This window comes from Mercenaria mercenaria, unplaced genomic scaffold, assembly GCF_021730395.1.
Source record: "Mercenaria mercenaria strain notata unplaced genomic scaffold, MADL_Memer_1 contig_587, whole genome shotgun sequence".
Lineage (NCBI taxonomy): Eukaryota > Metazoa > Mollusca > Bivalvia > Venerida > Veneridae > Mercenaria > Mercenaria mercenaria.
In genome coordinates, this window is record NW_026463468.1 from 17,194 (window position 1) to 42,713 (window position 25,520).

General features: G+C 32.8%; 1 protein-coding gene across 1 annotated transcript; it reads left to right on the top strand.

Moving 5' to 3' along the window:
- Nucleotides 1–16,943: 16,943 nt before the first annotated feature.
- On the top strand, nucleotides 16,944–22,941 carry LOC123554706 (uncharacterized). Its single transcript, XM_045344999.2, has 5 exons — nucleotides 16,944–17,018; nucleotides 18,544–18,807; nucleotides 19,120–19,156; nucleotides 19,533–19,631; nucleotides 20,086–22,941. Exons 1-5 carry the CDS (start codon nucleotides 17,013–17,015, stop codon nucleotides 20,490–20,492), a joined length of 813 nt encoding a protein of 270 aa, XP_045200934.2. The 5' UTR covers nucleotides 16,944–17,012; the 3' UTR covers nucleotides 20,493–22,941.
- The last annotated feature ends 2,579 nt before the right edge of the window (nucleotides 22,942–25,520 follow it).

Genomic DNA, 25,520 nt, shown 5'->3' on the forward strand with positions numbered 1-25,520 from the left:
TACTAGGAAGCAAATAATTTCATTAGTCAAAATCAATTTAACAGAAAACAAATGTTTAATTAAATTAAGGGTACATAATAAATGTATGATACTTGATCCTGACTAAAGAATTTATTTTGAATTGAATGTGCTTACTGTAATGAGCTTAGCTTTTAAAATTAAATGCAGTTAATTGAAATGCGAGCTTGAAGTTTAAACTGGAACGAAATATTGTCTTTGAGTGGTTTGGCACCAAGTGTTGCTGTTTAACATGTACAGTTGAACTTAACAGAACAAATGTCCTTAAGAGAACACAATCAAGTAAGATATCTTGAACATGGTGGGGGCAAGGTTGGTGCATGTTGAAGGTTTGAGTGGGTAAAACTGATGAGGAAACAAAACTTCACATGTTGATTATAAATATTAATGAAAAAATGGGTGAAGTGCTGGGAGGGCAGAAGATGCATGATCGGTGGGCATGACTGGGTGGAGGAGCGACGTGGAAGAATGGTACAACCTGCATGTTGATAAATATTCATGGAAGGTTTGAAAGAAATTTGAAATAAGGAATGAATTTTTTGGAGGCGGGTAGGGGGATTGGGAGGGGGAGGGGGTGTGACCAAGGTAAGGGGGTGACCAGGTGTGGGTGCACAATTTCACATCTTTATAATAAATGTTCATGGAAAAGAATAAAAGAAATTCAATGAAATTCTACCAAATGGTAAGTTTGTTATGAACAAATATGTGGATTTTTATACAATTAAGGGGCAATAACTCTGAAGTTACCAAAGAAATCCAAACGACATTGTGTGTGCACAACCACATTATGCTGCTCGCAACTCTGTTAAAGTTTAATAGTTCAAGGGAAAATATATCGAAAGTTATGATGCAGAAATTGCCATATTTATGGTACCCTATATAGAAACTTCTAAGGGCCATAATTCTAGTGTTACTTGGGCAATGTGACTGAAACTTGACGGGCCCTATAACCTCATAGTGATGGACATGTATATTAAGTTTGTTTGAAAAAATCTAAAATAAGGAATGATTTTTTTGGTTGGGGGTCGGGAGGGGGAGGGTTGTTACCAAGGTAAGGGGGTGACCATGTTTTGGTACACAGCTTCACATGTTTACAAAAAATGTTCATGGAAAAAATGAAAGAAACTTAATGAAATTCTACCTAATGGTAAGTTTGTTATGTACAAATATATGGATTTTTATACAATTAAATGGCAATAACTCTGAAGTTACAAAATAAATCCAAATGAAATTGTGTGTACACAACCACATTATGGTGATCTAACTTCTCTTTAAGTTTCATAGTTCTAGATCAAATCTATCAAACGTTATGATACAGAAATTGCTTTATTTACAGTTCCCTATGTGGTTAACATTAGAAACTTCTGAGGGCCATAACTCTAGTATTACTAGGGCAATCGGACTAAAACTTGAGAGGCCGCATAAATTCATAGTGATGAACATGTGTATGAAGTTTTATATAAATATTCCCAACCAATTTCTAGATTGGACGCACGGACGGACGGACGCACGGACGGACAATGCCAAAACTATATCCCTCCGACTTTCGTCGCGGGATAATAAAGACATACAATACATTGCTATATGTTGTAAGCATTTAAAAATAACACGCCAATGGACGAAATGATTTTCCTGTACAATGAATCCACGAGACATTACAGTGCAGCATACAAACACGCCTATTGACCAATGTACCTGGAAACATAAATATAAAATAACTAGAATATAATAGATATGCTTGCTTGCATCCGAATCATTGTACTATATGTACTTCAAAGCTAAAACAAGATTATGTAAAAGAACACTTTTTAGTCGGGAAAATATAATATCGCCCTACTAAGTACAAACCTGGAAGCGATCTTTAGGTATATTTTCTTTATTGTCAAGCTGAAAAAAGTACAGCCACGTTTCATCACCTACATCAATTTCTTTGATACTCCTAGATTCTTTGTTTTTTATATTTAACGGGCAAGGCGGAAGCTTTTTCTACACTCACCCTATTTTGTTCAGGGGACAATAAATGTAGTGTCATGTGTGCACAAACCTTAAGAAACCGCAAGTTTCGCTTTTCCTTTTAAAAGCAGAAAAATCACTGGCAAATTAAGGCCTGACCATTCTCCATTTCTGCTCCATCGTGCATCTTGCATCTTTCTCAATTATTGCCTTCACAGCATCAATGTCTTTATCAGACAAAGCAGTCAGAGGGTGCCAAGGAAGGGCCTCATTTTTTGGTGTTCTTTAAGAGAGATACCCATCGGGAAGTAGTACGGTATAGCAGCGTATGATGTGCCGATGCCAAGAAGTCCGCATATCTTACAATACGCCCCCTGCTCTTCACGAAAATTGCAGCTAGATTCCGTCATATTTTTTCAGCCAGTATGATATACTACATGTATTTCAACTGCTAATTATATGTGCTGTTGCACGTGATTTTATTAGTGCCATTTCCGGTCAGTTGGACAGAAAAAACAAATACTAATACCATTGATATGCCACACTTGTGGATGCACGTGCAAATGATAAAACTACTGGAATATTGCCACTAATTCTCAAATGCTCCCCGTAATGTGTTCAAGTAATCATGAGATATTAACCCTTACCCTGCTAAATTAATATAATGAACTTGTCCATATTTCAATTTCAACAGTACCATTAACTGTTAAAAGGAGTGCTTACTAAAGAGATATTTACTGAATTGCGACCAGCGTAGATCTTTATCAGACAAACGGGCAGGTTGATCGTGGTTTGCACTGGTCGCAAAGGGAAAAGCAGACTAAAGGTTAATGTCCTTTAGCAATGAGCTTATAAGTTATTGCAGATCTATCATAGGTAATTCCATGTATATCGTTTGTAGTGAAATCAATATACAAAATAATTTTCTAAATAATTATTGTCCATCACTAAATTTTATTCTACACAATTAGAATTAGTTTATATGGAGCTTCCATAACATCACTCTGTATTTAATGTTAAGCGCTTTGAAGTTCAAGTGGTACTGTGAGCAGATTAGTTGTGGAACGATGATCCAACATATTATGCATTATGATGAAACAATATACATGTATATGTGTACAATACTGGCTGTTAGCTACTGAAAACAAATACTGGGTAGACAATAATAAAAAGTTCATAATGCTACAGACAACACACGAAGAAACATTGAGCATGATGAAAATGACACCATAAGCTTTAGAAAGTATATGTTTCATTGGAACTTGTTTAGATTTGGACTTGGTGACAGACTTTATGTGGCTAATTCTCATCTTCAACATATTATTTAACCCAAACGACAATTAAGTAGCATATACAGTTTTTAATTTCCCTTACAATTTACTAGGTTTAGAAAAGATATAAACTAAAAAAGTACTTACTTATCTTCAGATTCTCAGCTTTGAAAACGTTGACTCTAGCCGGTATTGTTTTCATTGATCAGAAAGTATATGATGTTGATACTCGAATCCTCATTTTCGCAACACTTTGCACTGGCTTTATTTTCCTTCCTAGACTGCACGCTTATGTAGTGCAAATTTCAAGGTTTGGTTTCTCAATTTTCACTAGTACTGTTCCTTGCATATTCGTTATTTTAAGGGAAAGACAACAGTGGTATAATGTTCATTCTGCCTGCTCGGTGTTCTAGAATAACGAGATTTTTAAAAACGTTATAAAAATATTTATTAATTAAAGTAGGACTTTCTTTTTCAACATAGATAAAAACAGAGGATTCAATCTAATCATTAGAAATTTATTACAACTGTATCCAAATTTTCCAAAGAACCTTCAGAAGTTTCAGATTCGCAGGATTTGCATCCTGATGTAAATTTTACTCTCACACAAAAGCAAATATTCACGTTTGGTAAATTTTTTTTTATTCAGTAGTATCACATTTGCATACACGCAAATTTTGCACGTGATGTGTTTTAGGTCACGTGAATAAACACTAAAATACACAAATTGACCGGTTTGTTCTTTAATGCATAAAACTTGAAAATAAATAATGTCATGTAACACATGAAACTGAGATAGTAAAGTGGGGCATTTATTTTTTAAAATATATACGTTTTTTTTAAATGAAAATGTAAGGAAGAGATTTTCTAAAAATGTCTGCTTTCGTCATTTGTTCCAATAACACAAGAATGACAACTTTAATCCTGTATATCTAAACGCATAAACTAAAGCTAACGGAGTTAAATCCCATGAACATTACAAAGAATGTAAATATTAACAGCATGTGTTTACTATGCATTTTTATTTACACAATTTTAATCCTGGCAGCAAAGAAAACCTATTGTGTAAGCATTATTGGTGGTATTTTTTAGTCTGAACCAATAAGTATAACAATCTGGTCTACCAAGGTAGAACGACCTTCGATGTATTATCTAGTCCCTCTAATAGTTTCCAATAATATAAGTATAATTATAATCTAAATGATTTCGAACAGACTTTCAAGCTTGTTTTAAAAGCCATAACATTTCTGCGTTACAAAACTATGATCCAAAATTACACAATGTAAAATCAAAATGCTGATCACAATGCAGAATAGAGAGAAATATGAACTTTAAAGAGTAAAACAAACTATCCTTTACTTATTCGGAGACAGGAAATGCTTGCTTGGATTGTATTATTGTCTTCACCTAAATGACCAGGAATATTGGTGTTGTTTTCTTTTTTTTAAGTAAATACCTGAAAAAAATCTAAATCTTTTTATGAGGAGTTCAAGTCATTAGAATTTATTTCTTTTTTCGGTAAAAATCGCTATTTTGCCGTAGAACATACCCTAAACTATTGATAACATACCGCTTCCGAATTAAACTTCCGGAGTCAGGTGTGTTTATAATGAATGTTAAAAACGCGCCACAGAATAAGTTTTCTTTCGTATTTCCATGATGGTAACTATACATGATTTGCATGCTAAAATAAAAATTACGAACTGACAGTGACATATATTAGGCCAAGTAATGTGTTTAGTATCTATTTTTGTTTTCTCGAATGAATGTAGCATTATGCTCTTTATTCGATATAAAGAGTTTAGACCACGCCTTGGCTCAACAGTGTAAGATAGTAATTCATCTATATTCTTAAAACTATTCTAAAAAGAGATTGCCTGAAAAGTTTAATTCAAAAACATTCAGGGGGTGTGGGGGCTAAAATTTATAGTATAGCGGTTCTATGCCAGTATAGGCAGTGTGATTATAACGAAGCTTTCGCTTGGAGCAAAAAGTAGGTCACCAGGTTGTGCTTGGCTTTTATCGTTGTTTATATTGATGATGTGGTCTTTATCTGTGCCATTATCATTAAATATTGCTGGTGAACTGATGGTAGATAAAATCGTTATTTTGTATCAGTGTTACTAAACAGGTTTTGAAATTTGAAGGGGATTTCAAAAGTGTTACGTAAGAATGATACATGTAGTAATTTATATATCTTTGCACGTTTTCTTTATGATAGGCATATAACACTTTATCCACAATAATTTAATGTAAAATCTTTAAGTGCTCTCGTATCATGTTTAGTTATTACATGTTTAAAATTAAAAGCATTCCATCAAGAATTGTGTATATATTTAAATTTGCAATATTTAACTGCTTTAAAAGGAGTTTCTAAAGCTTAGATTTATTATTTGAGAGATTCATCTATAAAAGTTTAGTGACAACTACTAAAATAAACTTGTGAAGCATTCAGGAAACCCTGTACTTCCAACTTTTGACTTCAAACTTTTGCACTTCTCACTTGCATCTTCTTGACTTCTTATTTCGTCAAATGTTGGAAGTTCGGATTTCAAGTGTACCTCCATGGTTCCATAGTTTAAAGCAGAATGTATGCGCCAGTGTAAGAAATACGGAAAGCTGTTTGTTTATTTTTGAAAATTTAAATTTCGTGACTATATACTGTAAGTGTACTTATATTAGCGCAGCTAAATTTTAGCGCAAACGCCTTAAACTGAGTAGTTTCGCCTTATTAGCGCAGTATCAGCAGCGCTAAAATAACCAATTGGCGGTATCTGAAACACCAATTTCCGATGTAATACGGAATGTCGAATGAAGCCTATTCACGCAATCTGGCTTATAACTGCCCATCAGAGTGTGAAAATCTCTACAATACTAAATGGCTGGTGGCTAACTGGTATTCGTAATGAAATCGACAGGAAGTTAGAAGTTTGGTAGTCGAAAGTCAGTCAGAAGTTGAAAATCAGAAATAAGAACTATGAAAGTTCGGTCAGAAATCAGGAAGTTAGAACTTGGAACTTGAAGTTGGAAGTTTAAAGAGCTGAAGTTAGAGGTCAGAATCGGTGAAGTGTTGGGAGTAAGAAAGCTAAAAATCAGAAGCAAATAAGTTAGAAGTAAGAAGTGTGGCAAATGTGAATAAGAAATGAAAAGCTCTCAAGTTATAAGACAGTAGTGAAGTAATTTGAAGTCAGTGGTCGGAAGCGAGGTAGTTAAAACTTAGAAATGAGGAAGTTCGAAGTAAGAAGTTAGAAAGGTTGAAGTCAGAAGTCGGGAGTGCGAAAGTTGGAAATTGAAAGTAAGAAATCGAGAACTTGCAAGTGAGAAGTGCAGAGGTCAGAATTTAAAAGTAGGAGTACGGAAGTCAAATGTATTTCAAGGGCTTCCATAGCTATGCATATCTTTACTACAATATTTTATCATGATTAACTTTAGATTAACTTTATGTTTTATTTGATTAAACGCCTATTTTTACGTAAAACATATTCAATTGCGTTTACAAATACATAAAAAATACGTCTAAAAATTAAGACATTCTAAATGACATATGAAATAAATGAGCATAAATATCATTGTGAATTAACTATTTAGTAAGAGTTAAACAGACGATCGGGCATCAGATAAGATTAACAAAAACATTAGACTATTAAGACACAGCAAGATAGCTGTTTTGTTATTAAGTAAGTAGAAGTGGGTTTTTGCAAATGCCCATAAGTTATTACAAACATATGTATGTTTTGTATTTTCGATAAGATAGTTCAGATTCGAATGTATTTACACAAAAAAAATCATCCAGTTCATTTTACTTCAAAATCTTACAAATCACAGTCTCTAAAAGAGTGAGAAGTAATTTCCAAAATAATGAGTTTTCAACTTCTTTTTGAAAACATCTATTGTGTCTGAGTTCCTTATTTCGAGAGGCAATTCATTCCAGAGTTTAGGTCCAACAGTACCAAAACTTCTGCCGCTGAACGTTTTGCGTTTGTTGAAATGAAACACCCGGTAACGGCATTTGAAGAACGCAAGTTCCTTGTCTGAGTTTGAATGCAATTACTAAGTGTTTCTTTGGCTATCGCAACAAGACTGCTGTTGTGATAGATAATTAAAATGTTTAGTAAACTCTTGACGCTATATTACTTTAACTGTATTAAATTTGTTGTTTATATGAAGATTATTTTAGAACTTTTTAGTACTAGTAATTAGTAATATTCTTTTACATTCCTATTCATTTAATGCAACTTCCTAAGTCAGGTCATTCCTCTTTTTTTTTAGAACAGTTCTAATATACATTCCATTCTGGGTTTTTGATTTGATATTATTATTTCCATTGCAACAAAGTTAATATGTGTTATTTAAAACCATTAAAACATTACCTTCACGAACACAAATTTGGAAAGGAAATGAAATGACAATTTTGAAAATTTATACCAATTTTCTCTTTCTGCACCTTTAAACGTGCCACAAATTGACAGTACTGAAGAATGCAAATTATGTATAATTGGATTCCTAGTGTAGTTTAAATATTTCCTTTTTATCTTTGAACAAAAGGTAAAACATTTAAAAGTCTTAATTTATTTATACATTGTACATACCAATACAGCCTAGTACTGTCTGTAAGAAGATCCTTTAGAAAAAATTGAACACGTAATGGAATAATTATGAGAAGACACGTTTTTTCTTTTAAATTAATTTGCCATGTTCAAACATATCATTTTTATGCATGGAAAAATGTACCACAATTACGTTTCTGATTATTTATTTTCGTGCAAATTGAATTGCTCTACCATCTACTTACATCTATTCATATATAAGTAATATCAACCGTTTTTGTATGTAATGTACGGTCAAACCTATGTTAAAGACCACCTCTGAACAGAGACCACCTGGCTCTTAGGACCATGTTTTGTTTCCCATTTAAACAGTTACAGTTTAATTTAACCTGTAAATAAAGACCACCTCCCAATAAAGACCACATTTTGGCTCTCCCAAGAGTGGTCTTTATAGACAGGTTTGGCTGTATATATATTTTGTAATACAATAATGTCTAGTTTTTATTTAAAGTTTGCATTCATCTTAGAAAATGCAGATCCGTTATCTAGTTACTATTGTAATCATTTTTATGACAAAAAATGGAACCTGTAATAACATTGAAAGAATAGATATAGTGCTTTGTGGAGAATACGCAGATTATTTTGGCTAGCTCTGTCAACAAAACGTTTCAATCATTTTATTACAATTGTATAAGGTTGAATCTGCACGTGTTGGCAGGAAAAGTTCACTGTTAGACAAAATAGCCTTGTAATGTAATTAAGTGGTATAGTTTAGTTATAACGCTTGTCCAGTCGGGAAAGTTGTACATTCTTTTTTCTAAAAACAAGGGCCTTGTTGAATATTGTGCGAAGAAACCTTTAATAGCGTTTAAACAATGTAACTAACTAACTTACTTACTTACTACTTATTGCAAGCAATGGATTGTATTCCTTAAAAACTGTACAGAAATTAATAAGATTTGTGATTCCAGTGCAGAAATGACAAACAGGTAAAATAGTGAAACAGCGCTCCTATTGGATATACGCGTATTGAGTTACATGACTAAAGATTATGTTCAGGTTTAATATCGGTTTAATTGTGTACATACAATGTGTGCTTACACTCAGTCAGGAGAATTTATGCCGACTAGTGAAACAGCCACAACCTCACCGTCAACCACCTTTTGTTCATATTGATGAGGAAACGGTCAGTTATTCGCGGACTACATAGCCGTACTGTGACAGAATCCAAAACACTGATTCCACCGTTACATTTCTGACCTTTGACTGCCAACGATGTGAATTCCTTGCGCTAACAGAACAGTACAATATTTCGGAAAATGAGAGACCCCTTCACTTGCATCGGTGTAGATATGTTTTTCTTGCGTAGAAAGAGTCAAGGAAATCATATATTTTAGGATAAACTACCGTTGCAAAACAGAACTATTAAAACATCAACACACGACTGTTCAAAAGTGTATTAAATTTTGTGTATAGCTAAACCAAACCCAACAAAACCGGACGAATTCCTACTTTGCGAGTGTTGTATGCCCTCTGACAAGCTTATTATGTGATACAATTATTACTTTGAATGGTCAGATGCTATAATAGTCATGAACACTTTACATTATACCTTCAGGGTTTGTTGCATCCTATAAATACAGTCAAAAGATTTCATTCAGCTTATACTTTCTCTGCTTGTTCTTACTCTGTATTTAGGTCACACCAAAGTGATGTCTTGTTCTTCGGATATTATTTCAAAAATATTTGGGGCGAGTTAGCGGAAAAAAAACACTTTCTTCAAATCATCATTTATTGAAGCGAGCAAAGAGCGATGAAATAAAAATATTAAATAATCGCTTGTGTCATGTTTATCACCAAATCAAGTGTATTTCTATTCATAAGCCGGAAGAACAAATGTGTGTGAAGTAACATTTGGACAGCTTTGTCTTTGGAGTATTGAATGTTTAATGTGAGATGCATACAATAAAAAGTAAGTAATATATCAGCGCCTTTGGTATTCTGAAATGTCTTATTTATCCCATATCACTGAACAATTTTCTCTGCTCGTGACATAAACCTTTTAACCTTTGAAGTGCTGGACAACATGTATCTATTACAAATGCAGATCACACAGCACTCTATTGAACCTGTTAATCTGAGGTGGAACTATTCGATGTCAAGTCTGCAGGCTGGGTTTACTGTCAGAAATCAAATGAAAATCCAGCACTTTGAGATTTTTTCCAAAGGGATCCGTCACGTGCTATGATAGAGGGGTAAAAATTTCTTTTAAATATTTTTAAATAAAATTCAAGAAAAAACATATAAACCATATCTAGAGACAAGGGGGATAACATGGTGAATTTCATTTTTTTCTTACGTTCTTATACCCCATGCTATCGTGCAACATTTTGGTAATAGCCGACTCGTAACTACTGAACTACACGAGCAAAGGATGATACTTACAGAAAATGTATACTTTTCCCATCTTAAAATGTACGAAAAAGTCGTAAATTATAATTTTATATATGCTGATACAGCCGTGTTTACAATTTGGACACGATCGCGTAAATCATTGACACGGTCATGTCCAGGTGTAAACTGCAATAAATAGCGGTAGCACGTGGTGAAGCAAGTTATGATTCATAAGAATGTTAATAAATGCACCAACTTCAAACATTTACACACCTCGGAAAGCTCTATCGGCGAAGAAGACGTGTATTTTGTCTTTCTCGCTCTACGTTCATGCATTTCTGCCCGCTTAGCTCAGTAGGTAGAGCGTTGGTCTACGGATCGCGGGGTCAAGAGTTCGATCCTCGGGCGGGGCATATGTTCTCCGTGACTATTTGATAAACGACATTGTGTCTGAAATCATTAGTCCTCCACCTCTATACATGTGGGGAAGTTGGCAGTTACTTGCGGAGAACAGGTTTGTACTGGTACAGAATCCAGGAACACTGGTTAGGTTAACTGCCCGCCGTTATATGACTGAAATACTGTTGAAAGACGGCGTTAAACCCAAATCAAACAAACAAACATGCATTTCTCTCCATGTTGACAGCCGTCTAAGTGTTGATGAAACCTGTTTCCTGATTGGATGACCGATACAAAAGTGATCATGTGACCTTTCTTGCGTCATAACCGGAAAAGAAGACAATGTTTGTCAGTTATAATAAAAATACGCGTATTCTTCCCCAACAGAAATTCCAGAGGTGTGTAAATGTATGCAGCTAGTGTATTTATTAACATTCTTATGAATCATAACTTGTTTCACCACGTGCTACTGCTATTTATTGCAGTTTGCACCTGGACATGACCGTGTCAATGCTTTACGCGATCGTGTCCAAGTTGTAAACCCTGCTGTGTCAGCATAAATTTTATATAAAATTATAATTTACGACTTTTTCGTACATTTTAAGGTGGGAAAAGTATTCATTTTCTGTTAGTATCATCCTTTGCTCGTGTAGTTCAGTAGTTACGAGTCGGCTATTACGAAAATGTTGCACGATAGCATTGGGTAAAAGAACGTAGGGAAAAAATGAAATTCACCATGTTATAATCCTTGTCTCTATAATTATATGGATTTTTTCTTGAATTTCATTTAAAATCATTAAAAAGAAATTTTACCCCTCTATCATAGCACGTGACGGATCCCTATGAGTTTGACTATACAAAGTAAACAAAAACAAATGTTGACACTTTTGAGTGACATATAAACAAATGTTTAGAATTCCTGATGTATTGTCATGTACCATCTTTAATATCACTCAAATCAAATAAAGAATTGTAAAACAATCAACAAAAACCTGCGTTTGAGAAATACACATAACCCGGGCGGGTTTTACACGACTGTATCTGCGGAAAGATTCATTGTATTGTATAGCGCAGCAGCTCTAACATCTCTGTAAAACTGCAGCTCGGGGAAATCTCAGCAGCTGTTGCTGAAAATACCTGCCGTTCGTCATCTCGGCATGAGATAAAAAAGACATAGGGAGCTGCCATTTTGTTACGCCCAATTTTTAAAATGATCGAATATTACAAAATTTAATCGAATAAACTCATACTACCGGTGTAGGTATCCCTTCTGTGCGATAGGGAAACTACGTAGTCGGATCGGTGGCTGTATTATAGAACATGTTCTTCCGTTGCTCCGATAAATTAAAAGCAAGGTGCGTTTAAACTTCGGAAATTCCCCTTTTTTTCGTTCCTATTGATTTCGACCCAGCGCAAAAAATACGCCAGGTGAGTGCGGTCTTTTTTTCATTTCCCGTCAAAATGGTGCGGGAAATCCGACGAACAGGTAATCAGTTTGGTGTGACCTTACGTTCAAAAAGGGCAAACAGCCCACTGCTATTCAGATGAAGTTTAAATCATAGGCGAAAGAAAACCAAAATTGCTGAAGGAACTTACAACTAAAAAGACAAGAATACAAAGCGATAAAAGAACTGTGGTTAAGACAGTGTATTGTTCGGAAAACTTGTTACACAAGAAAACGTTCTTTGATAGAAATAAATTTAATTGATGATAATGTTTATTTTGTTCTTATATTCCATTGTTTGATTAAGAAATTACTGAGAATGTGCTCTTGAATTCAATAATGTGATGGAATTTCGAAATGAGGAGGACGTTTCAGAAGGCTTTAGTTTAGTTCTATGAAGTCAAATTCCAATGAAAATTTGTTAAATGTTTGATACTTATTTATTTTTAATTAACATAATAAATTTTAATTGCTAAATGTACGTATGTGGCGCTACACAGTAAAATCAGAAAACAATGATTAACGTTATAATTTTTAATTAGACTTTACTGCATTGTCTTCATGTGTCAGCTATCCTTTTATGTAAACAGAAAAGCTATATGAAAGTTCGTTCTTATTTCTTTTTAATATGTTGTTTTTCAATACTATTATAGATTAAATTTAATTGTGTGGTTAAGATATGAATTGCAAAATTTAATGTAATTGCTTACGGTAATTGTTAAATAATATGTTTTGAAATTGGATATGTTATGATCATGAAAGAAACCAGTGGTAATCTATATGAATGAAATACATGTATGTGGTTTCAAATTGTATTTCAACTCATTAATCCATATTCTGTGACACGTAAATTGTTTGTCAAGGTATTTCCATTCATCTATATATTAAACGAGATACCTACACAAAGCAATAATATGACATTTTCTTACATAAGAGTATGTTCAGTCTGAAAGAGTTTAATTGCACATATTAAGAAGCTAAACCATACTGTTCAATTTAGTATAATTGCGATATCTTCAAAATACAGATATGACATAAACAAAATACATTGAATTTCCTTTATACAAAATATGTCTAAATCAACCATACTATATATCTTTTAAGTTAATATCTACAATTTGAAGCATATCGATAACATGACAAAGACAAAGTAAAGGGAGGTAAAATCTTTTTGGTTTAATAAAATGGGAGAGAATTACAAAATATGAGAGATATATCCAGATATTTTACAATGAACATTCACCCTGTACCTATTTTATCTCCATTTTGGAGCTAAATAAATCTTCTGCAGTTATGATATACGATGTTTTATTCTAAAAAATTTAACTTGAATAAGATAGAAATTCCAGGAAGTAGTTTTAAGGTACATTGTTGTTATCATTCTTAAATAAATTTTGTGTTGTTACACTTTATTAAATGGCGGCAATCTCAGGGCTATGCATGACTGACTGAGTGGCTAAAAGGCCTTCCTTTGCTATTCAAAGCTTCAACATTTCAAAGCACTTTGCCACGAGGGGTGTTCAATAAATACCCGGAAAAGTGCTCTCATTTTTTCATATATCATCAAAAATTAATGAAACTGATATATAATGTAGATAAGGGAATACTGAGTTGATATGTCAAAATTATATTGTCTTTGGATAAATAATAAGAAAATGCTAATTCCCATTGCAACGTCATGTGAGTCATCCGGCCAATTTTGATACGGCATCACAGTTCAGTGTCCAATTTATATCATATGAACAGTATTTATTTATTTGTATGAAGGTGTAAAAAACATTTAATGGCAATAAACATAAACCCAAAAGTAATCAATGGTTGTATTGATTAATTGTGTCTTATGTGACAGCGTCATAATGACTTTGGACCGCGTTTAATGTAGTGACGTTGTCTAGGAGGCGACAAATAAATATTGTGCATGCTCTGAAATCTGTAATTTAGATATTGGTATTCATTTGTTCATATCCGTCATATTCATTTTTGTTTTACAAAATAGGAACAGCAATAAAAATGAGAGCTCTTTTCCGGGTATTTTTAAACACCCCTCGTATATGGGGTTGGAACCCTTCAAGTGACGTAAAATTCTTTCTGGCTAGTTAGCAATATAACTGGTTTACCAAAGATAATTGATTCCTACACAGTCATTTCATTGTTGTAATGGTGGGCGCCAGGGCCTTTATTTACCATTCAAAGCTGAAAATTTGCCATATTCCTAAATTGTTTAGGTGGGACATAAATCCTAGAACCAAACAAACCTTCACTGCCCAGGTTTTGAAAACCATCTTATGTTGTGCATATACATGTATATTTAAAGTTCTACACCACATTGACACAGTGCAGGATATATGGAAACTTTCTGTTTGTAATTGTTGAAGAAGGCGCATGTGCTCTGGGCTTTATTTCGGGCGTAGGTGGGCACCTGGTAGAGCCGCTGACCTTTCGCAAGCAGGCTGGATAACTCACATGAATCAAGTGATTTGATACCAACAACCTTCACCACTTGGCTACGGAGGTACTTTGTTAACTGTCTTAGATGACCAGTTAGACTGTCAAAAACCGCACTGAATAGAACTTTTACATTCCTGTGCAGTGTAATGTATTATTCAACGAAGTTTTTATGAAAAATAAAATACAAATAAGTTTCTACATTAATAGAAAGATATTTCTCTTGCTATTTTTGTATTACTGGTTTCCAGTTTTTAATACATGTCGTAAATTATTTACATATAACTGGGTATTCAATTGGTATGTCAATCACATCATTTTAAAATGTAGAAAACGTTCAACATTAACTGGAGCAAGGTGAATAACATATCATTACAAAAAAGGGAATTAATAGCATTGATTTTGGGAGAACCAAGTGCAGTACCAATGTAAATCTCGGTAATGCTCAGCCACAGTCATTATTAACTAGAAATGACAATGTGTATACATAACAGCATGTGTGGTAAAACTTTTCCTAATCTCAGGAATTTCACACAATACTATAAAACGCCTTTTAGATGTAGTTGCTTACCAATTCTTGATACCACAAGAAGTCAAGGAAGTAAAGGCACTTAATTTTTGTTCCGTGGCATTTTTTTTGTATATTCAACTCTAGTCTCATCTGTCAGTTGACATTTCAAGAAATAGTTCAACCAAACTGGTAAATACAATATAAAACTGAAGTAGATTTGAAGATTAATTCCCCTACAATCATACTAATGTCTAACAATGCCTTTGCCATATTTATTGTTGGCAAGCCGCTAAGCTGGATTTTTGGATGAAATGTTTACATGTATTTAATCAAGAGGTCATTTCAAGAAAATATTATACTAAAGCCTTTATCAGAATTCACTCATTAATTGTTATACTTAAGTTACATTTTTGCAACTGTTAATACTCAGTGGATAAAATGGGACTGAAATCATCAAATCACGAAAGTGCACGTATCAAATGTTTCTGTGTGTGAAAAATATAACATTTTGTAGTTAAACTACATGTATTTATTCACAGTTTAACTGATACCTTTCGTAGCACAATGGATTTCTAACTCATATCGATATCTGGGACTATAATAGAGACAGTTAGAATAGAAAAGTCACCAAATACAGCGAGTGTGTGAGGACAAGGTCAAAAATTGAACTCGTCATATTTCATAGAGATATTCTTATTCATATCCAAATTTAGATAGACACATGGTGAAACTTAGCTATTAACAATGCGTGTTTGTGTAAGGCTGCAGACAGTTTATAAAATTCATTTTACTATTATACTTAAAGTAAGTCAAAACTCCTAATACTAATTCATGTTGCCTTCTACAACAGTATCCCAATTTATGGCACTATCATATGTTATTTTAGCAGGCTTCCAGTATAAGATTTTGGAAAAGTTGTATTCTTACATGTAAGAGTTTAAGTGATGCTGTTTAAATGGAAGGATAATCAGATAACAGCTCTAATTTCATCACCATATTTGTGTTTTCTTACATTATAATAGGTATTCATTGCAGCAGGGACTTTTGCTACACCCTGTTAGTTTTGATTTATAGATACAATGTCTTAAGTCTGTATTTGGATAAATATACTATTTCTTTTGAAAATATGAAATATCAGTCATTTTAAAATTCAAAATTGCTGCCACACTAATGGCCGAAAAAATGTTACAAATAGAATTCTTTAAACGTATCACATATAATTTATATATTAAGCTTTCATAAAAAAAAATAACTTCTCAAAATATAGCAAACAAATCCACAAGATTACCATTCATCACAGACTATAAGCAAGGAAGAATGAATTAAAGAGGAACATTAATTCACAGGATATTCACTCGTTGATTTACACTTTTTATTCATTTTTTATATTAGTTATGCGTAAACAGCCTGGCCTGGTATTGATAGTAGCTCTGATGAATCATGACTCTTTTGTTCATTTAAATCTTGTAATGCTGTCATTTTAGTAAAGTTACATACACGAGATATTATTTTATAATGAATGTATGAATGAATGATTGAATGAATGAAAACAAAATCGATAGCTCTTTTTAAGTAAACAGCAGAGGGAAACGTTTTCTATATTTCATAACAGGAGTGTGAAGACAACAAATAAAAAAAATCTAGTGTACACATTGAACCTATAAAATCTAGCTGTTTTTAAATATAGAGAAAAATGACATGTTTGTTGACAACAGACAGGAAGTAAATTTCATACCTTCCGTTAGGGGTGTTTTTCTATTAAACAAACTTATATTACAAAAAAGAACAATAACCTGATGTAAACCCTGTGCCACAATGAATTCTTAATGACCAGAAATTTTATCACATACTATTCTTATTTTATTACATTATTCATTAATCATTATTATGAAAAGTACACAACTCCTGAATAACCCATACCAGTGATCGCTTGAATAATTCAAATCTTTCAACTATAAATGCTTATGATTGTTAGGTTTACAAACTAATTGGTTAGGAACTACTGAGGTTACACTTCATGGAAACTCAGTATGACGGTATAACTTTTACATTTACTTTTAACTTTAGTCAGTTTCGAAGTAAATTAAAATGTTAAAAGAGAAAACAAAATTATAACTCCTTTGTTATTATTGCGTTTTTTTTTTGTTGATTTTGTGTGTGTGTGTGTGTGTGCGCGCGCGCGCGCGCGCATTTGTACATACTCATATTACCATGCGGAAAAGCTGTTTGGCTGCGTTCTTTTAATGTGTGTGTAATGTTGTTTTTTTTAATGTACTTTTATCTTTATATTTTATGTATTCAATAAGTCAAATGCCTATTATCTTCTATTATCTTAGGAAAAACTATAAAGGAGGACCAAATACAAAATTTTATTGATATGTCATGTAACAATGTATAATTATGTAAGGAACTGTAATAATAATCATTATTCGAAATAGTATCAGAATACTTTGCGAAATTCTATACTTGTTTTAAGGTTAAAATAAACATATCTAAACGCACCCGGTTTGTCTTAAACTTTTTCAGACATCATCTTCTGCTGATAAAACTCAGAAAATTTATTAGGAGGTTACTTGCATCATTTTTAAATAGGAAAATAATAATAAGACCCTTATTGGCGAGGACACATGAGTTTAACTTAAAAGTATTAACCTTATGTTTGTGTTCAAAACATAAATTTTCTGATACACCAAAAAGGGGAACCGAAAGGAATAATTACATAAATGCAATTAACTTTCTCTCCAGAATTTAACAGTTGTTTTGAAATCATCCTCTAGAATATGTAAAATTGTATTCTCAGGCCATGGGTGTAACGGCGTCTCGTATTAGAAAAATCTTCAGAATTAATGACACTCAGCTAAATATTTTCTCTACCTCATATGAAAGGTATTAGATTTTTAATCAGTAATTATTTTGAGGGATTCAAAACATTTTTCTTATTATGTTTTTCTGGCAGCATTCCAAGGATGTATAGATTCAAAATTATATCCAGTTAGCGCTTTGATCTTTCTTGGAACAGGAATGTTTCGCTGGTTTGGATTTGCATATTGTTTTCCTTTTGGTTTTGATTAATCAGTATATTTCCAAATCTACCTCTTATACTATCCGATTGCATATAAATCAACCATTAGGCTTACGAAACACTTACGAGAGTTTCGATAACTCTTTTTATCAGTTTGTTATTCTTTTTGATTTAACTCATTTAGTATGTTATTCATAAAACAAGTCGTACATTTTATTGTTATTCAAATTCGAAAGAGTTAGACATGTGATATCACTAAAATGTGAAATCAAAGCCCGTACTTATTACAATACTCATATCTTAACCTTTCCATTTAAGGAGGTTCCCTTAAACTACAAAGATGAAGTTGAAAGCACTTGACTGAAAACACTGCCAGAAGACTAGACTTAAAAGTAGTGTTAGCTAACTGTTGTATAAAAATAGCGAGAAGCTCGCCATTAGGCTGTGGAGATATAATGAACCAGTTAAACATCAGGAATAAATTTGATTTATACATACATTAAGGCCCATTTCAATAAACATTATATGTTTCTTTTTAGTTACAGTTACATATTTACGGACTTCGTATATTGATTTGTTTAACAACAATCAATATAACAATACTTCCGGCATTGGTCATGTACTGGCGTACACGCAGGGCAGTCCAAGTTGAACCGACCTTCTGTTACTCTGAATATGATTTGAGCTTAGCTGACGGCAATCCTGATTTGCTGAAACAGCTTATTGTACTGAATGACAAGAACACAGATCGAAACAAACATTGCGGCAAATTTAGTGACGTACTTAACAAATTCGTAAAACAGGTATACCTTATCTTATATAGATTTATACTATTTTGTATAAATTTGTTTGTAATGTTTAGTTTTTTCAAATACACGACAGAAGTATATATTTCCATAATGATAAAGGGAATTTCTTTTGTTGGTCCAACCAATTCAGTTGAGTGGTTCAACTCATAAATCACAATAACTTCGTTTTATAAATGGTAGCAATAAAAGAATAAGGAAGTAAACTTATATTGTGAAATACCATATACTTACATTACTTTTTATGCTAGTATATATCATGTTTTACATATCAAATTCTTATAAATCGGTTGTTTTTATTAATTTCAGATAACTGCCAATAAATACAATAGTGATGCATTTCCAGGTATTTAGTATTTTGAATATCTTTGTTTATATCGTGAAGTATCAGACTTAATCTTTTAAATCATATTTTAAAGATACAATATTTCATCTCTTTGGCAATTAAATGACACAAACATATCGTAATGCAATCGCCTTTAAATGGGATAATCGTTTGTGATGTTAGTTATATTAATGTATGGAAAAACAATATTTTGTTAATTGAAAAGAGATCATTTACAAATTCAATTGTTTGTCCTTGAAATACTTTATGAAATATTAAATAAACGTATGGTTTTGAATCAAGTATCAAGCTAAACAAAACTTAAAATTGTATCTGTTTTATCCATTTAAATTTGTATATTTATTGTAAAGATAAAGTTAGAAATTTTACATTTCAGAATACATTCCTCTCAATCTTGAAAAGTGTAACTGTAGCAAAACTCGCAGAGAAGACGATAAGATACATCTCAAACAAGTTGAATCGTATGCAAAGCCTGGTAAATTTATAACATTCATAAAAATATCACATATCAAATTGCTCTATAAGAGGTAAAAAAGATGATATTCTGATTTTTGGGGAGAAAAAGCTAACATGTGATTAAAAGAATGTTACATGTGTGCCTTTCCACATTGAATCTATTAAACTCGTTAAATAAGCTCTGTATGAAAAGACACTCATGTAATATCCTCTATTAATAAGAAGTGTTAAGTGATGCACATTTGCCAGATGCAAGTTAACTTAAAAAGTACTTTCTGAATCGTTGAGGATTTCATTAATGAATCAGTCGCATTCACATTTCTTGGCTTGAACCACAAACGTCCTGAGTCATCGTACTCTGTATAAACCTGCATCGAAATACGAATGCTGTATTACTCTTTGATCAGTCTGATTTCATATTATGAAAGTAAGAGATTAATACTATGTCTAATTCAGATTCATTTCTCTCGCAGCTCGAGGGCAGACAACAAAGGTATTTTGGGAGTTAACTTCAAACTCAGGAAATATAGTTAAACATGTACATGAAGACGGTTCAATTTATATACAGAAGTCGGGCAAGTATTACATATTATCCCAGCTTACAATAAGAGTTGAAAATAGCACCATGCCTTTTGACCAGAATGACCAAACAGTTAGACATGTTGTACACATGATTTCATTCAAAGAAGGCACCGAGAAAATTCTGCTTGAACACGTCAGATCTATGTGTGAAATGGCCAATGAACATGCAGAATTGACAAGTAATGTGGGAGCAATCTTTCACCTTGAGAAAAATGATCGAATTTATGTGAAAACATCACATCCATACAATCTTGTCTCTGGTTCGGGAAGTAATCATTTCAGTATCCACAAGGTATAGAATAAGAGACTGTTTTCTATAGTGAGACAATCGTGACTGCTTTCTACTGTGAGGCAATCGTGACTGTTTTCTGCTGTGATGCAATCGTGTCTTAGAGTTCATTATAACCGTTTTTATAGCATAAATGAAGGGTTCCCCTGATGTCTATAAAACTAGAATTTCTCACATTTTACGTGTGATTCAGAAACATCGTGTATCACAGTGTACAATATTAAATAAGTATTATGTATCTGTGTGGCGGCAGTATGTGTATTCAAGGGAAAACTTTTACAAAAACGACAATACACTACAAAGTCCACACGACTTATATACATCAGCAGTCTTGTGGAGAATGGTTTCTATATATTGGGAGAGAAACCTTGTTTTCGAGACATATTGTTAAAGAACAGACTTGTAAGCATTGGAAATAAATGGGCCAGAAATGGACGTTACTATTTATAGAAATTTATCTGAATACTTTAAGTCAAAACATAAGGAAAACAGACACATTGATATATTTGATATACTCTGTATGAATGATTGTAGTTCTGGCAAAAATTCACTTCTTACTGAAATGGGATTTGAATACAGGATTTTGTATTTGTTTGTTTAAAAATTGTGAAGTTGTATTTTAGGCAGAAATTCATGGATGTACAATGAATAAGGCTTATGTGTCTTTTTTGGTGTTTTTCATTCTTTCAGATGTATTAAAAGTTATTCTTCTGATTCATTTTTTCTCGACAAAGTTTCGGTTACGGGCTGTGTCTATGTTTGAAGGCTCCCTCAGTTTCAGTTCTAAACTTTTATTTGTATCTCCAAATTATATACTGAACTAATTAGCGTATCCATCTAATGACAAGCGTCATGAAACAGACGGATGCAAAGCTTCACGACGAAGCAGATCGGTGGCAAGACTCACGAAGAAGAATGACGGCAAGATCCACGAATCAGAATAATGACAAGCTTAACGAAGCAGACTGATTGCAAGCTTCACGAAGACGACTAAACCAACTTCACGACACAGACTAATGGCAAGCTTCGTGAAGCAAACAAATGACAAGCTTCACAAAATAGACCATCGGCAAGCTCCTCGAAGCAGACTTATTGCAAGCTTCATAAAACAGATAAATGAAAAGCTTCACGAAGCACACTGTTGACTGTTATTATTATTGAAGGATCAACATAAAAAGTGACAAGTTTTATAAATTTGCGATGACAGATACATATACATAGTAACATGTAATTATTCCGCTTTTTTGATGACTTTACAACGAACGTAATAGGTAACGTGGTTATAACAGTACAAACAGTTGTATTTATTGCAAGTCTTCAATTCAAACGTATTTTTAATAATTTAATTACTAGTATTAGATTGATAAAACTAAATGACCTGACTTATTATAAATTGAGATCCATTGATACTGTCTTCTATTCTGAAGATAATATAACGTTACCGTTACCAATGAATGTTCTATGACGTGAAACGTGATATTTTATGATGACGCCATTGTTACGTTAAGCAGATACATCTAACATGTACATTATATTTTTATAACTATACCATAACGATATGTAGCAAACAAATCAAATTTCAACTAATATAGACTTATGCTGAACTCTTGATAGCACAGTACCTCGATTTTGTAACAATTTCAGCTTTATACATCATTTTTCAATCTAAACCGTTACGACAAAATCAACTCCAAAATATTTGGTCCAGCTTAGAGAAGAAAAGTCAGAGAAAGATAACTTTTCTATGACTATTTTGCTTCATACGAACGAAAATATTAATTATATTAACCGTCTATGGCTCTTGTACAATATATTGTCTTTTACCTTAACTCAAGCATAAAACTCAACAAATCAAAATAAAAATAGACTGGCTGACCACGAGAGGACATGAAACGAGCTGTTACTTCGTTTTGAGAAGTAAATATTTATAACTTTCTCCTGACTTGTAATTCAATTTTAATAATAAAAAGTTTGGTTTTTTTTCAGTTTATAATTGTTTTGTTTCATTTCATTTTCTGTTTTGTAGAAAGAATGTTGGTTAAAATTACAAATACTAGAAAATATTTGTAAAGGTGCGAATACTTCATTTTGTTTGTGTCGAAATAGACATCATTGTAATCATTGATAACGAATATTGTTATCAATTTTTTGTTTTTATTATTCTTTAAATAAAATCTATTTAAGGGTTTTTCTCAGAGAAATAATCCTCAGATTTAGATATCTGAATAGCTTATACAAAAACATGTAGAGGATGTTTCTTTCAGTGTTAGATCTCGTCGACATCTCGTTAGATCGAGCGAATACTAGTTGAAATATTTTAAACAGGAGCTATCGTGTATTATAATTGATTCACAAGTGATATGTATGTTTTTGTTAAATATAGAGCTGCTTTGTTTCAAAACATGTTTGTAATGAAATTCATGTCCATCTCCTTTCAATAAAAAGAAATTTTGAAACATGCTGCATTTAAGAGATAGTTTTCATGCATTACTTTGTGAAAAGTGTTTCGAATAATTGAAGCAAATGTTATAAGTGTGCGTAAAATCGTACCAGTTTATCTTCGCCTACATAAACTGTGGTTAACCACAGATGACAATAACACTTTCAGATATAATATCAACACTACACGTCTAGTTTACCAGTTATGTAATCAGATTCGATTTTCACAAAGTTTACGCCAGTTAAAATATTTCATTAAACTTTTTCTAAATACGGTCAAAGGTTGAATATTCCCCTTTAACTTTTGTAATTTCTGCCTTTTAACATGAAGTATTTAAGAAACGGACTAATGCTTTTGATTTCAATATGATTTTCAATATGCATTTGATGTTGGTTAGACCAAAGGACAAGTCATTTATTTCTGGCGGAATCAAGATAGGTAAAGGGAATTATATTAATTTTACAAACTTGCATTTCTTATTAATTTCGGCTGAATATAATTATATAAAAGCAATGTAAATATTAGACAAATGGAATTCAAAAGTTCTACTATTCATATGATTTCTGAAGGAAACTATGTTTAGTAAATTTATACATTGCTAGTATATCTCCAACTTGATTTAGCAACTAGGATAGGAAAATCAAATTTGAAAAATAACTACAGTGAAATTCTAAAATGTATTTTGCAGTCAGTGAACACAAATAAATGTTAGTGACCATTTACGAAATTAGGCGGTACATGCCAAAGAATGTTTAAATTCTAATGCAATAATTTGATAACTGGAGACATTCTAGATACTTAACTGACATATTATGGAGTACTGCTTGAGGGACTATTTTGCGTGGATTTCGTGGTTGAGCCAATCAGCGAAATTAAATTCCAACAAACTTTTTTAAATTCTTATTCATTTAATGTCGAGGGGTCAAGCTCCAAGAATTGTCCCCTTAAAATAGCCAGTTTGACCAAAACCAACGGCTTTAAAATAGTTACAGTTTTTCAAATCCACTTTCGAGAAACTGACTTAAAACATGTTGACCCAGACAATAAGACAAAATATCCGGTTCAATGAAGAAAACAAAAACATGGCAATATCTTCAAGCATACATATGTATGAGAACTTCAATACTCAGTACCTTATCTGAAGAAAGGGTACAGATAAGCTAGAATTATGTTGGGTATGTGTTTGACTAACAAAACTATGCGCTTAAACACCTTAGTGACCTGCTTTATGCTTTTGTCCGTTTCAAAGCTTTGTCGTTATTTTCAGTTTGCTGCTTTTCCTCAGAATTTCACATTCTATCTGTTGCTTTGTATGTCCGTTGTAATTCGTTTTTCTCACCTCAGTTTTCTGTTGTCGCATAAAAAACTCCTCTTTAAATATTTCATTTGCTGGTTTAATGTGACTGTGTTTTTACATCCAGGAATTTTCCTTGTTATACGCCCATTTTTTGAAAAACGGGACATATTATGTGATGGCGCGTGCGTCTGTATGTCTGTTCGTCATAATTTGTGTCCGGAGCATAACTTTATAACTATAAAGTTACTGACTTTAAACCTAGCCTATAAGTAGATGGCAATGAGACAATGTGCAAAGCGTTTGACCCCAGCTCTGTAGATCAAAGGACAGATTGAGCTCAGAGGTCAAATTTTTCTGTCAAATTTCGTGTCCGGAGCATAACCTATTAAACATGCAGGTTATTGATTTCAAATTTAACATGTAGATAGGTGGTGATGAAACGATGTGCACAATGCATAAAGTAGGGTGGTAGGTCAAAGGCTATGGTCACAGCAAGGTTAAATCTGCCCATCATATCTCGTGTCCAGAGCATAACATAAAAATATATTTTATTTAGCAGATCCCTTTTTGTTCACTTTTAACGTTTTATTAAATAGTTTACTTTGTTTTCTTTTTTATTTTAACCGAGACCACTTTTCTGTGGTACAACATGGATGATACCTCAAATTTTTCGGTGTATTTTGTACCTGGTAACGATTTTTGTTGTGGACTTGGATTTTTTTCTGTGAATTGTTTTTTAGAATTTCTTCCCTTTGTTGTTCATGTCCTTTGGGCTTCAACAGTGATGTTCTTTAAATTTTGCTTACGTCCTCCTTTGATATAACCCTTTGGGCATGTATGATATACATGATAAATGATAAATGGTTTTATATCTGTATTCAAATTATACTTTACGATTAGTTATACACGTATGATCAACCGCATGACTATAGATAACATGACATTACATTATGTGACTTTTTGTTAACATCATTGTCAAATCCGCGTGCTGCTGGTAATGACACGGTTTCTTTTAATTCGGTGTAAAAATGTTGGATATTTTCTGAACATTGTGAAGGATTAGCGGAAGTATCAAAATATTTAATTCAAATGATTAAAACGGAGAGTGCAAAACGGAAACATATGTACAAATTTCAAACTGTTCAAATGCTTAGGTTCTTGTATTGCTCATAGTTGATCGGTCGGTTGTCTGTCTGTTGGTCTGTCAGTAAACTAACCTATCGATTCGTCTATCGGTAGAAGACTTGGTTTCAGATCAATTACTAGAGACTATTACATGTAAGGTCTGCGGTAATGAAAC

Bases quoted from the DNA above. Each gene is read 5' to 3' on its own strand.
- LOC123554706 (XM_045344999.2), top strand. The intron at 18,808-19,119 runs GTATACCTTATC...TATTAATTTCAG, and splicing joins TTAACAAATTCGTAAAACAG to ATAACTGCCAATAAATACAA. The intron at 19,632-20,085 runs GTAAATTTATAA...TTTCTCTCGCAG, and splicing joins TGAATCGTATGCAAAGCCTG to CTCGAGGGCAGACAACAAAG.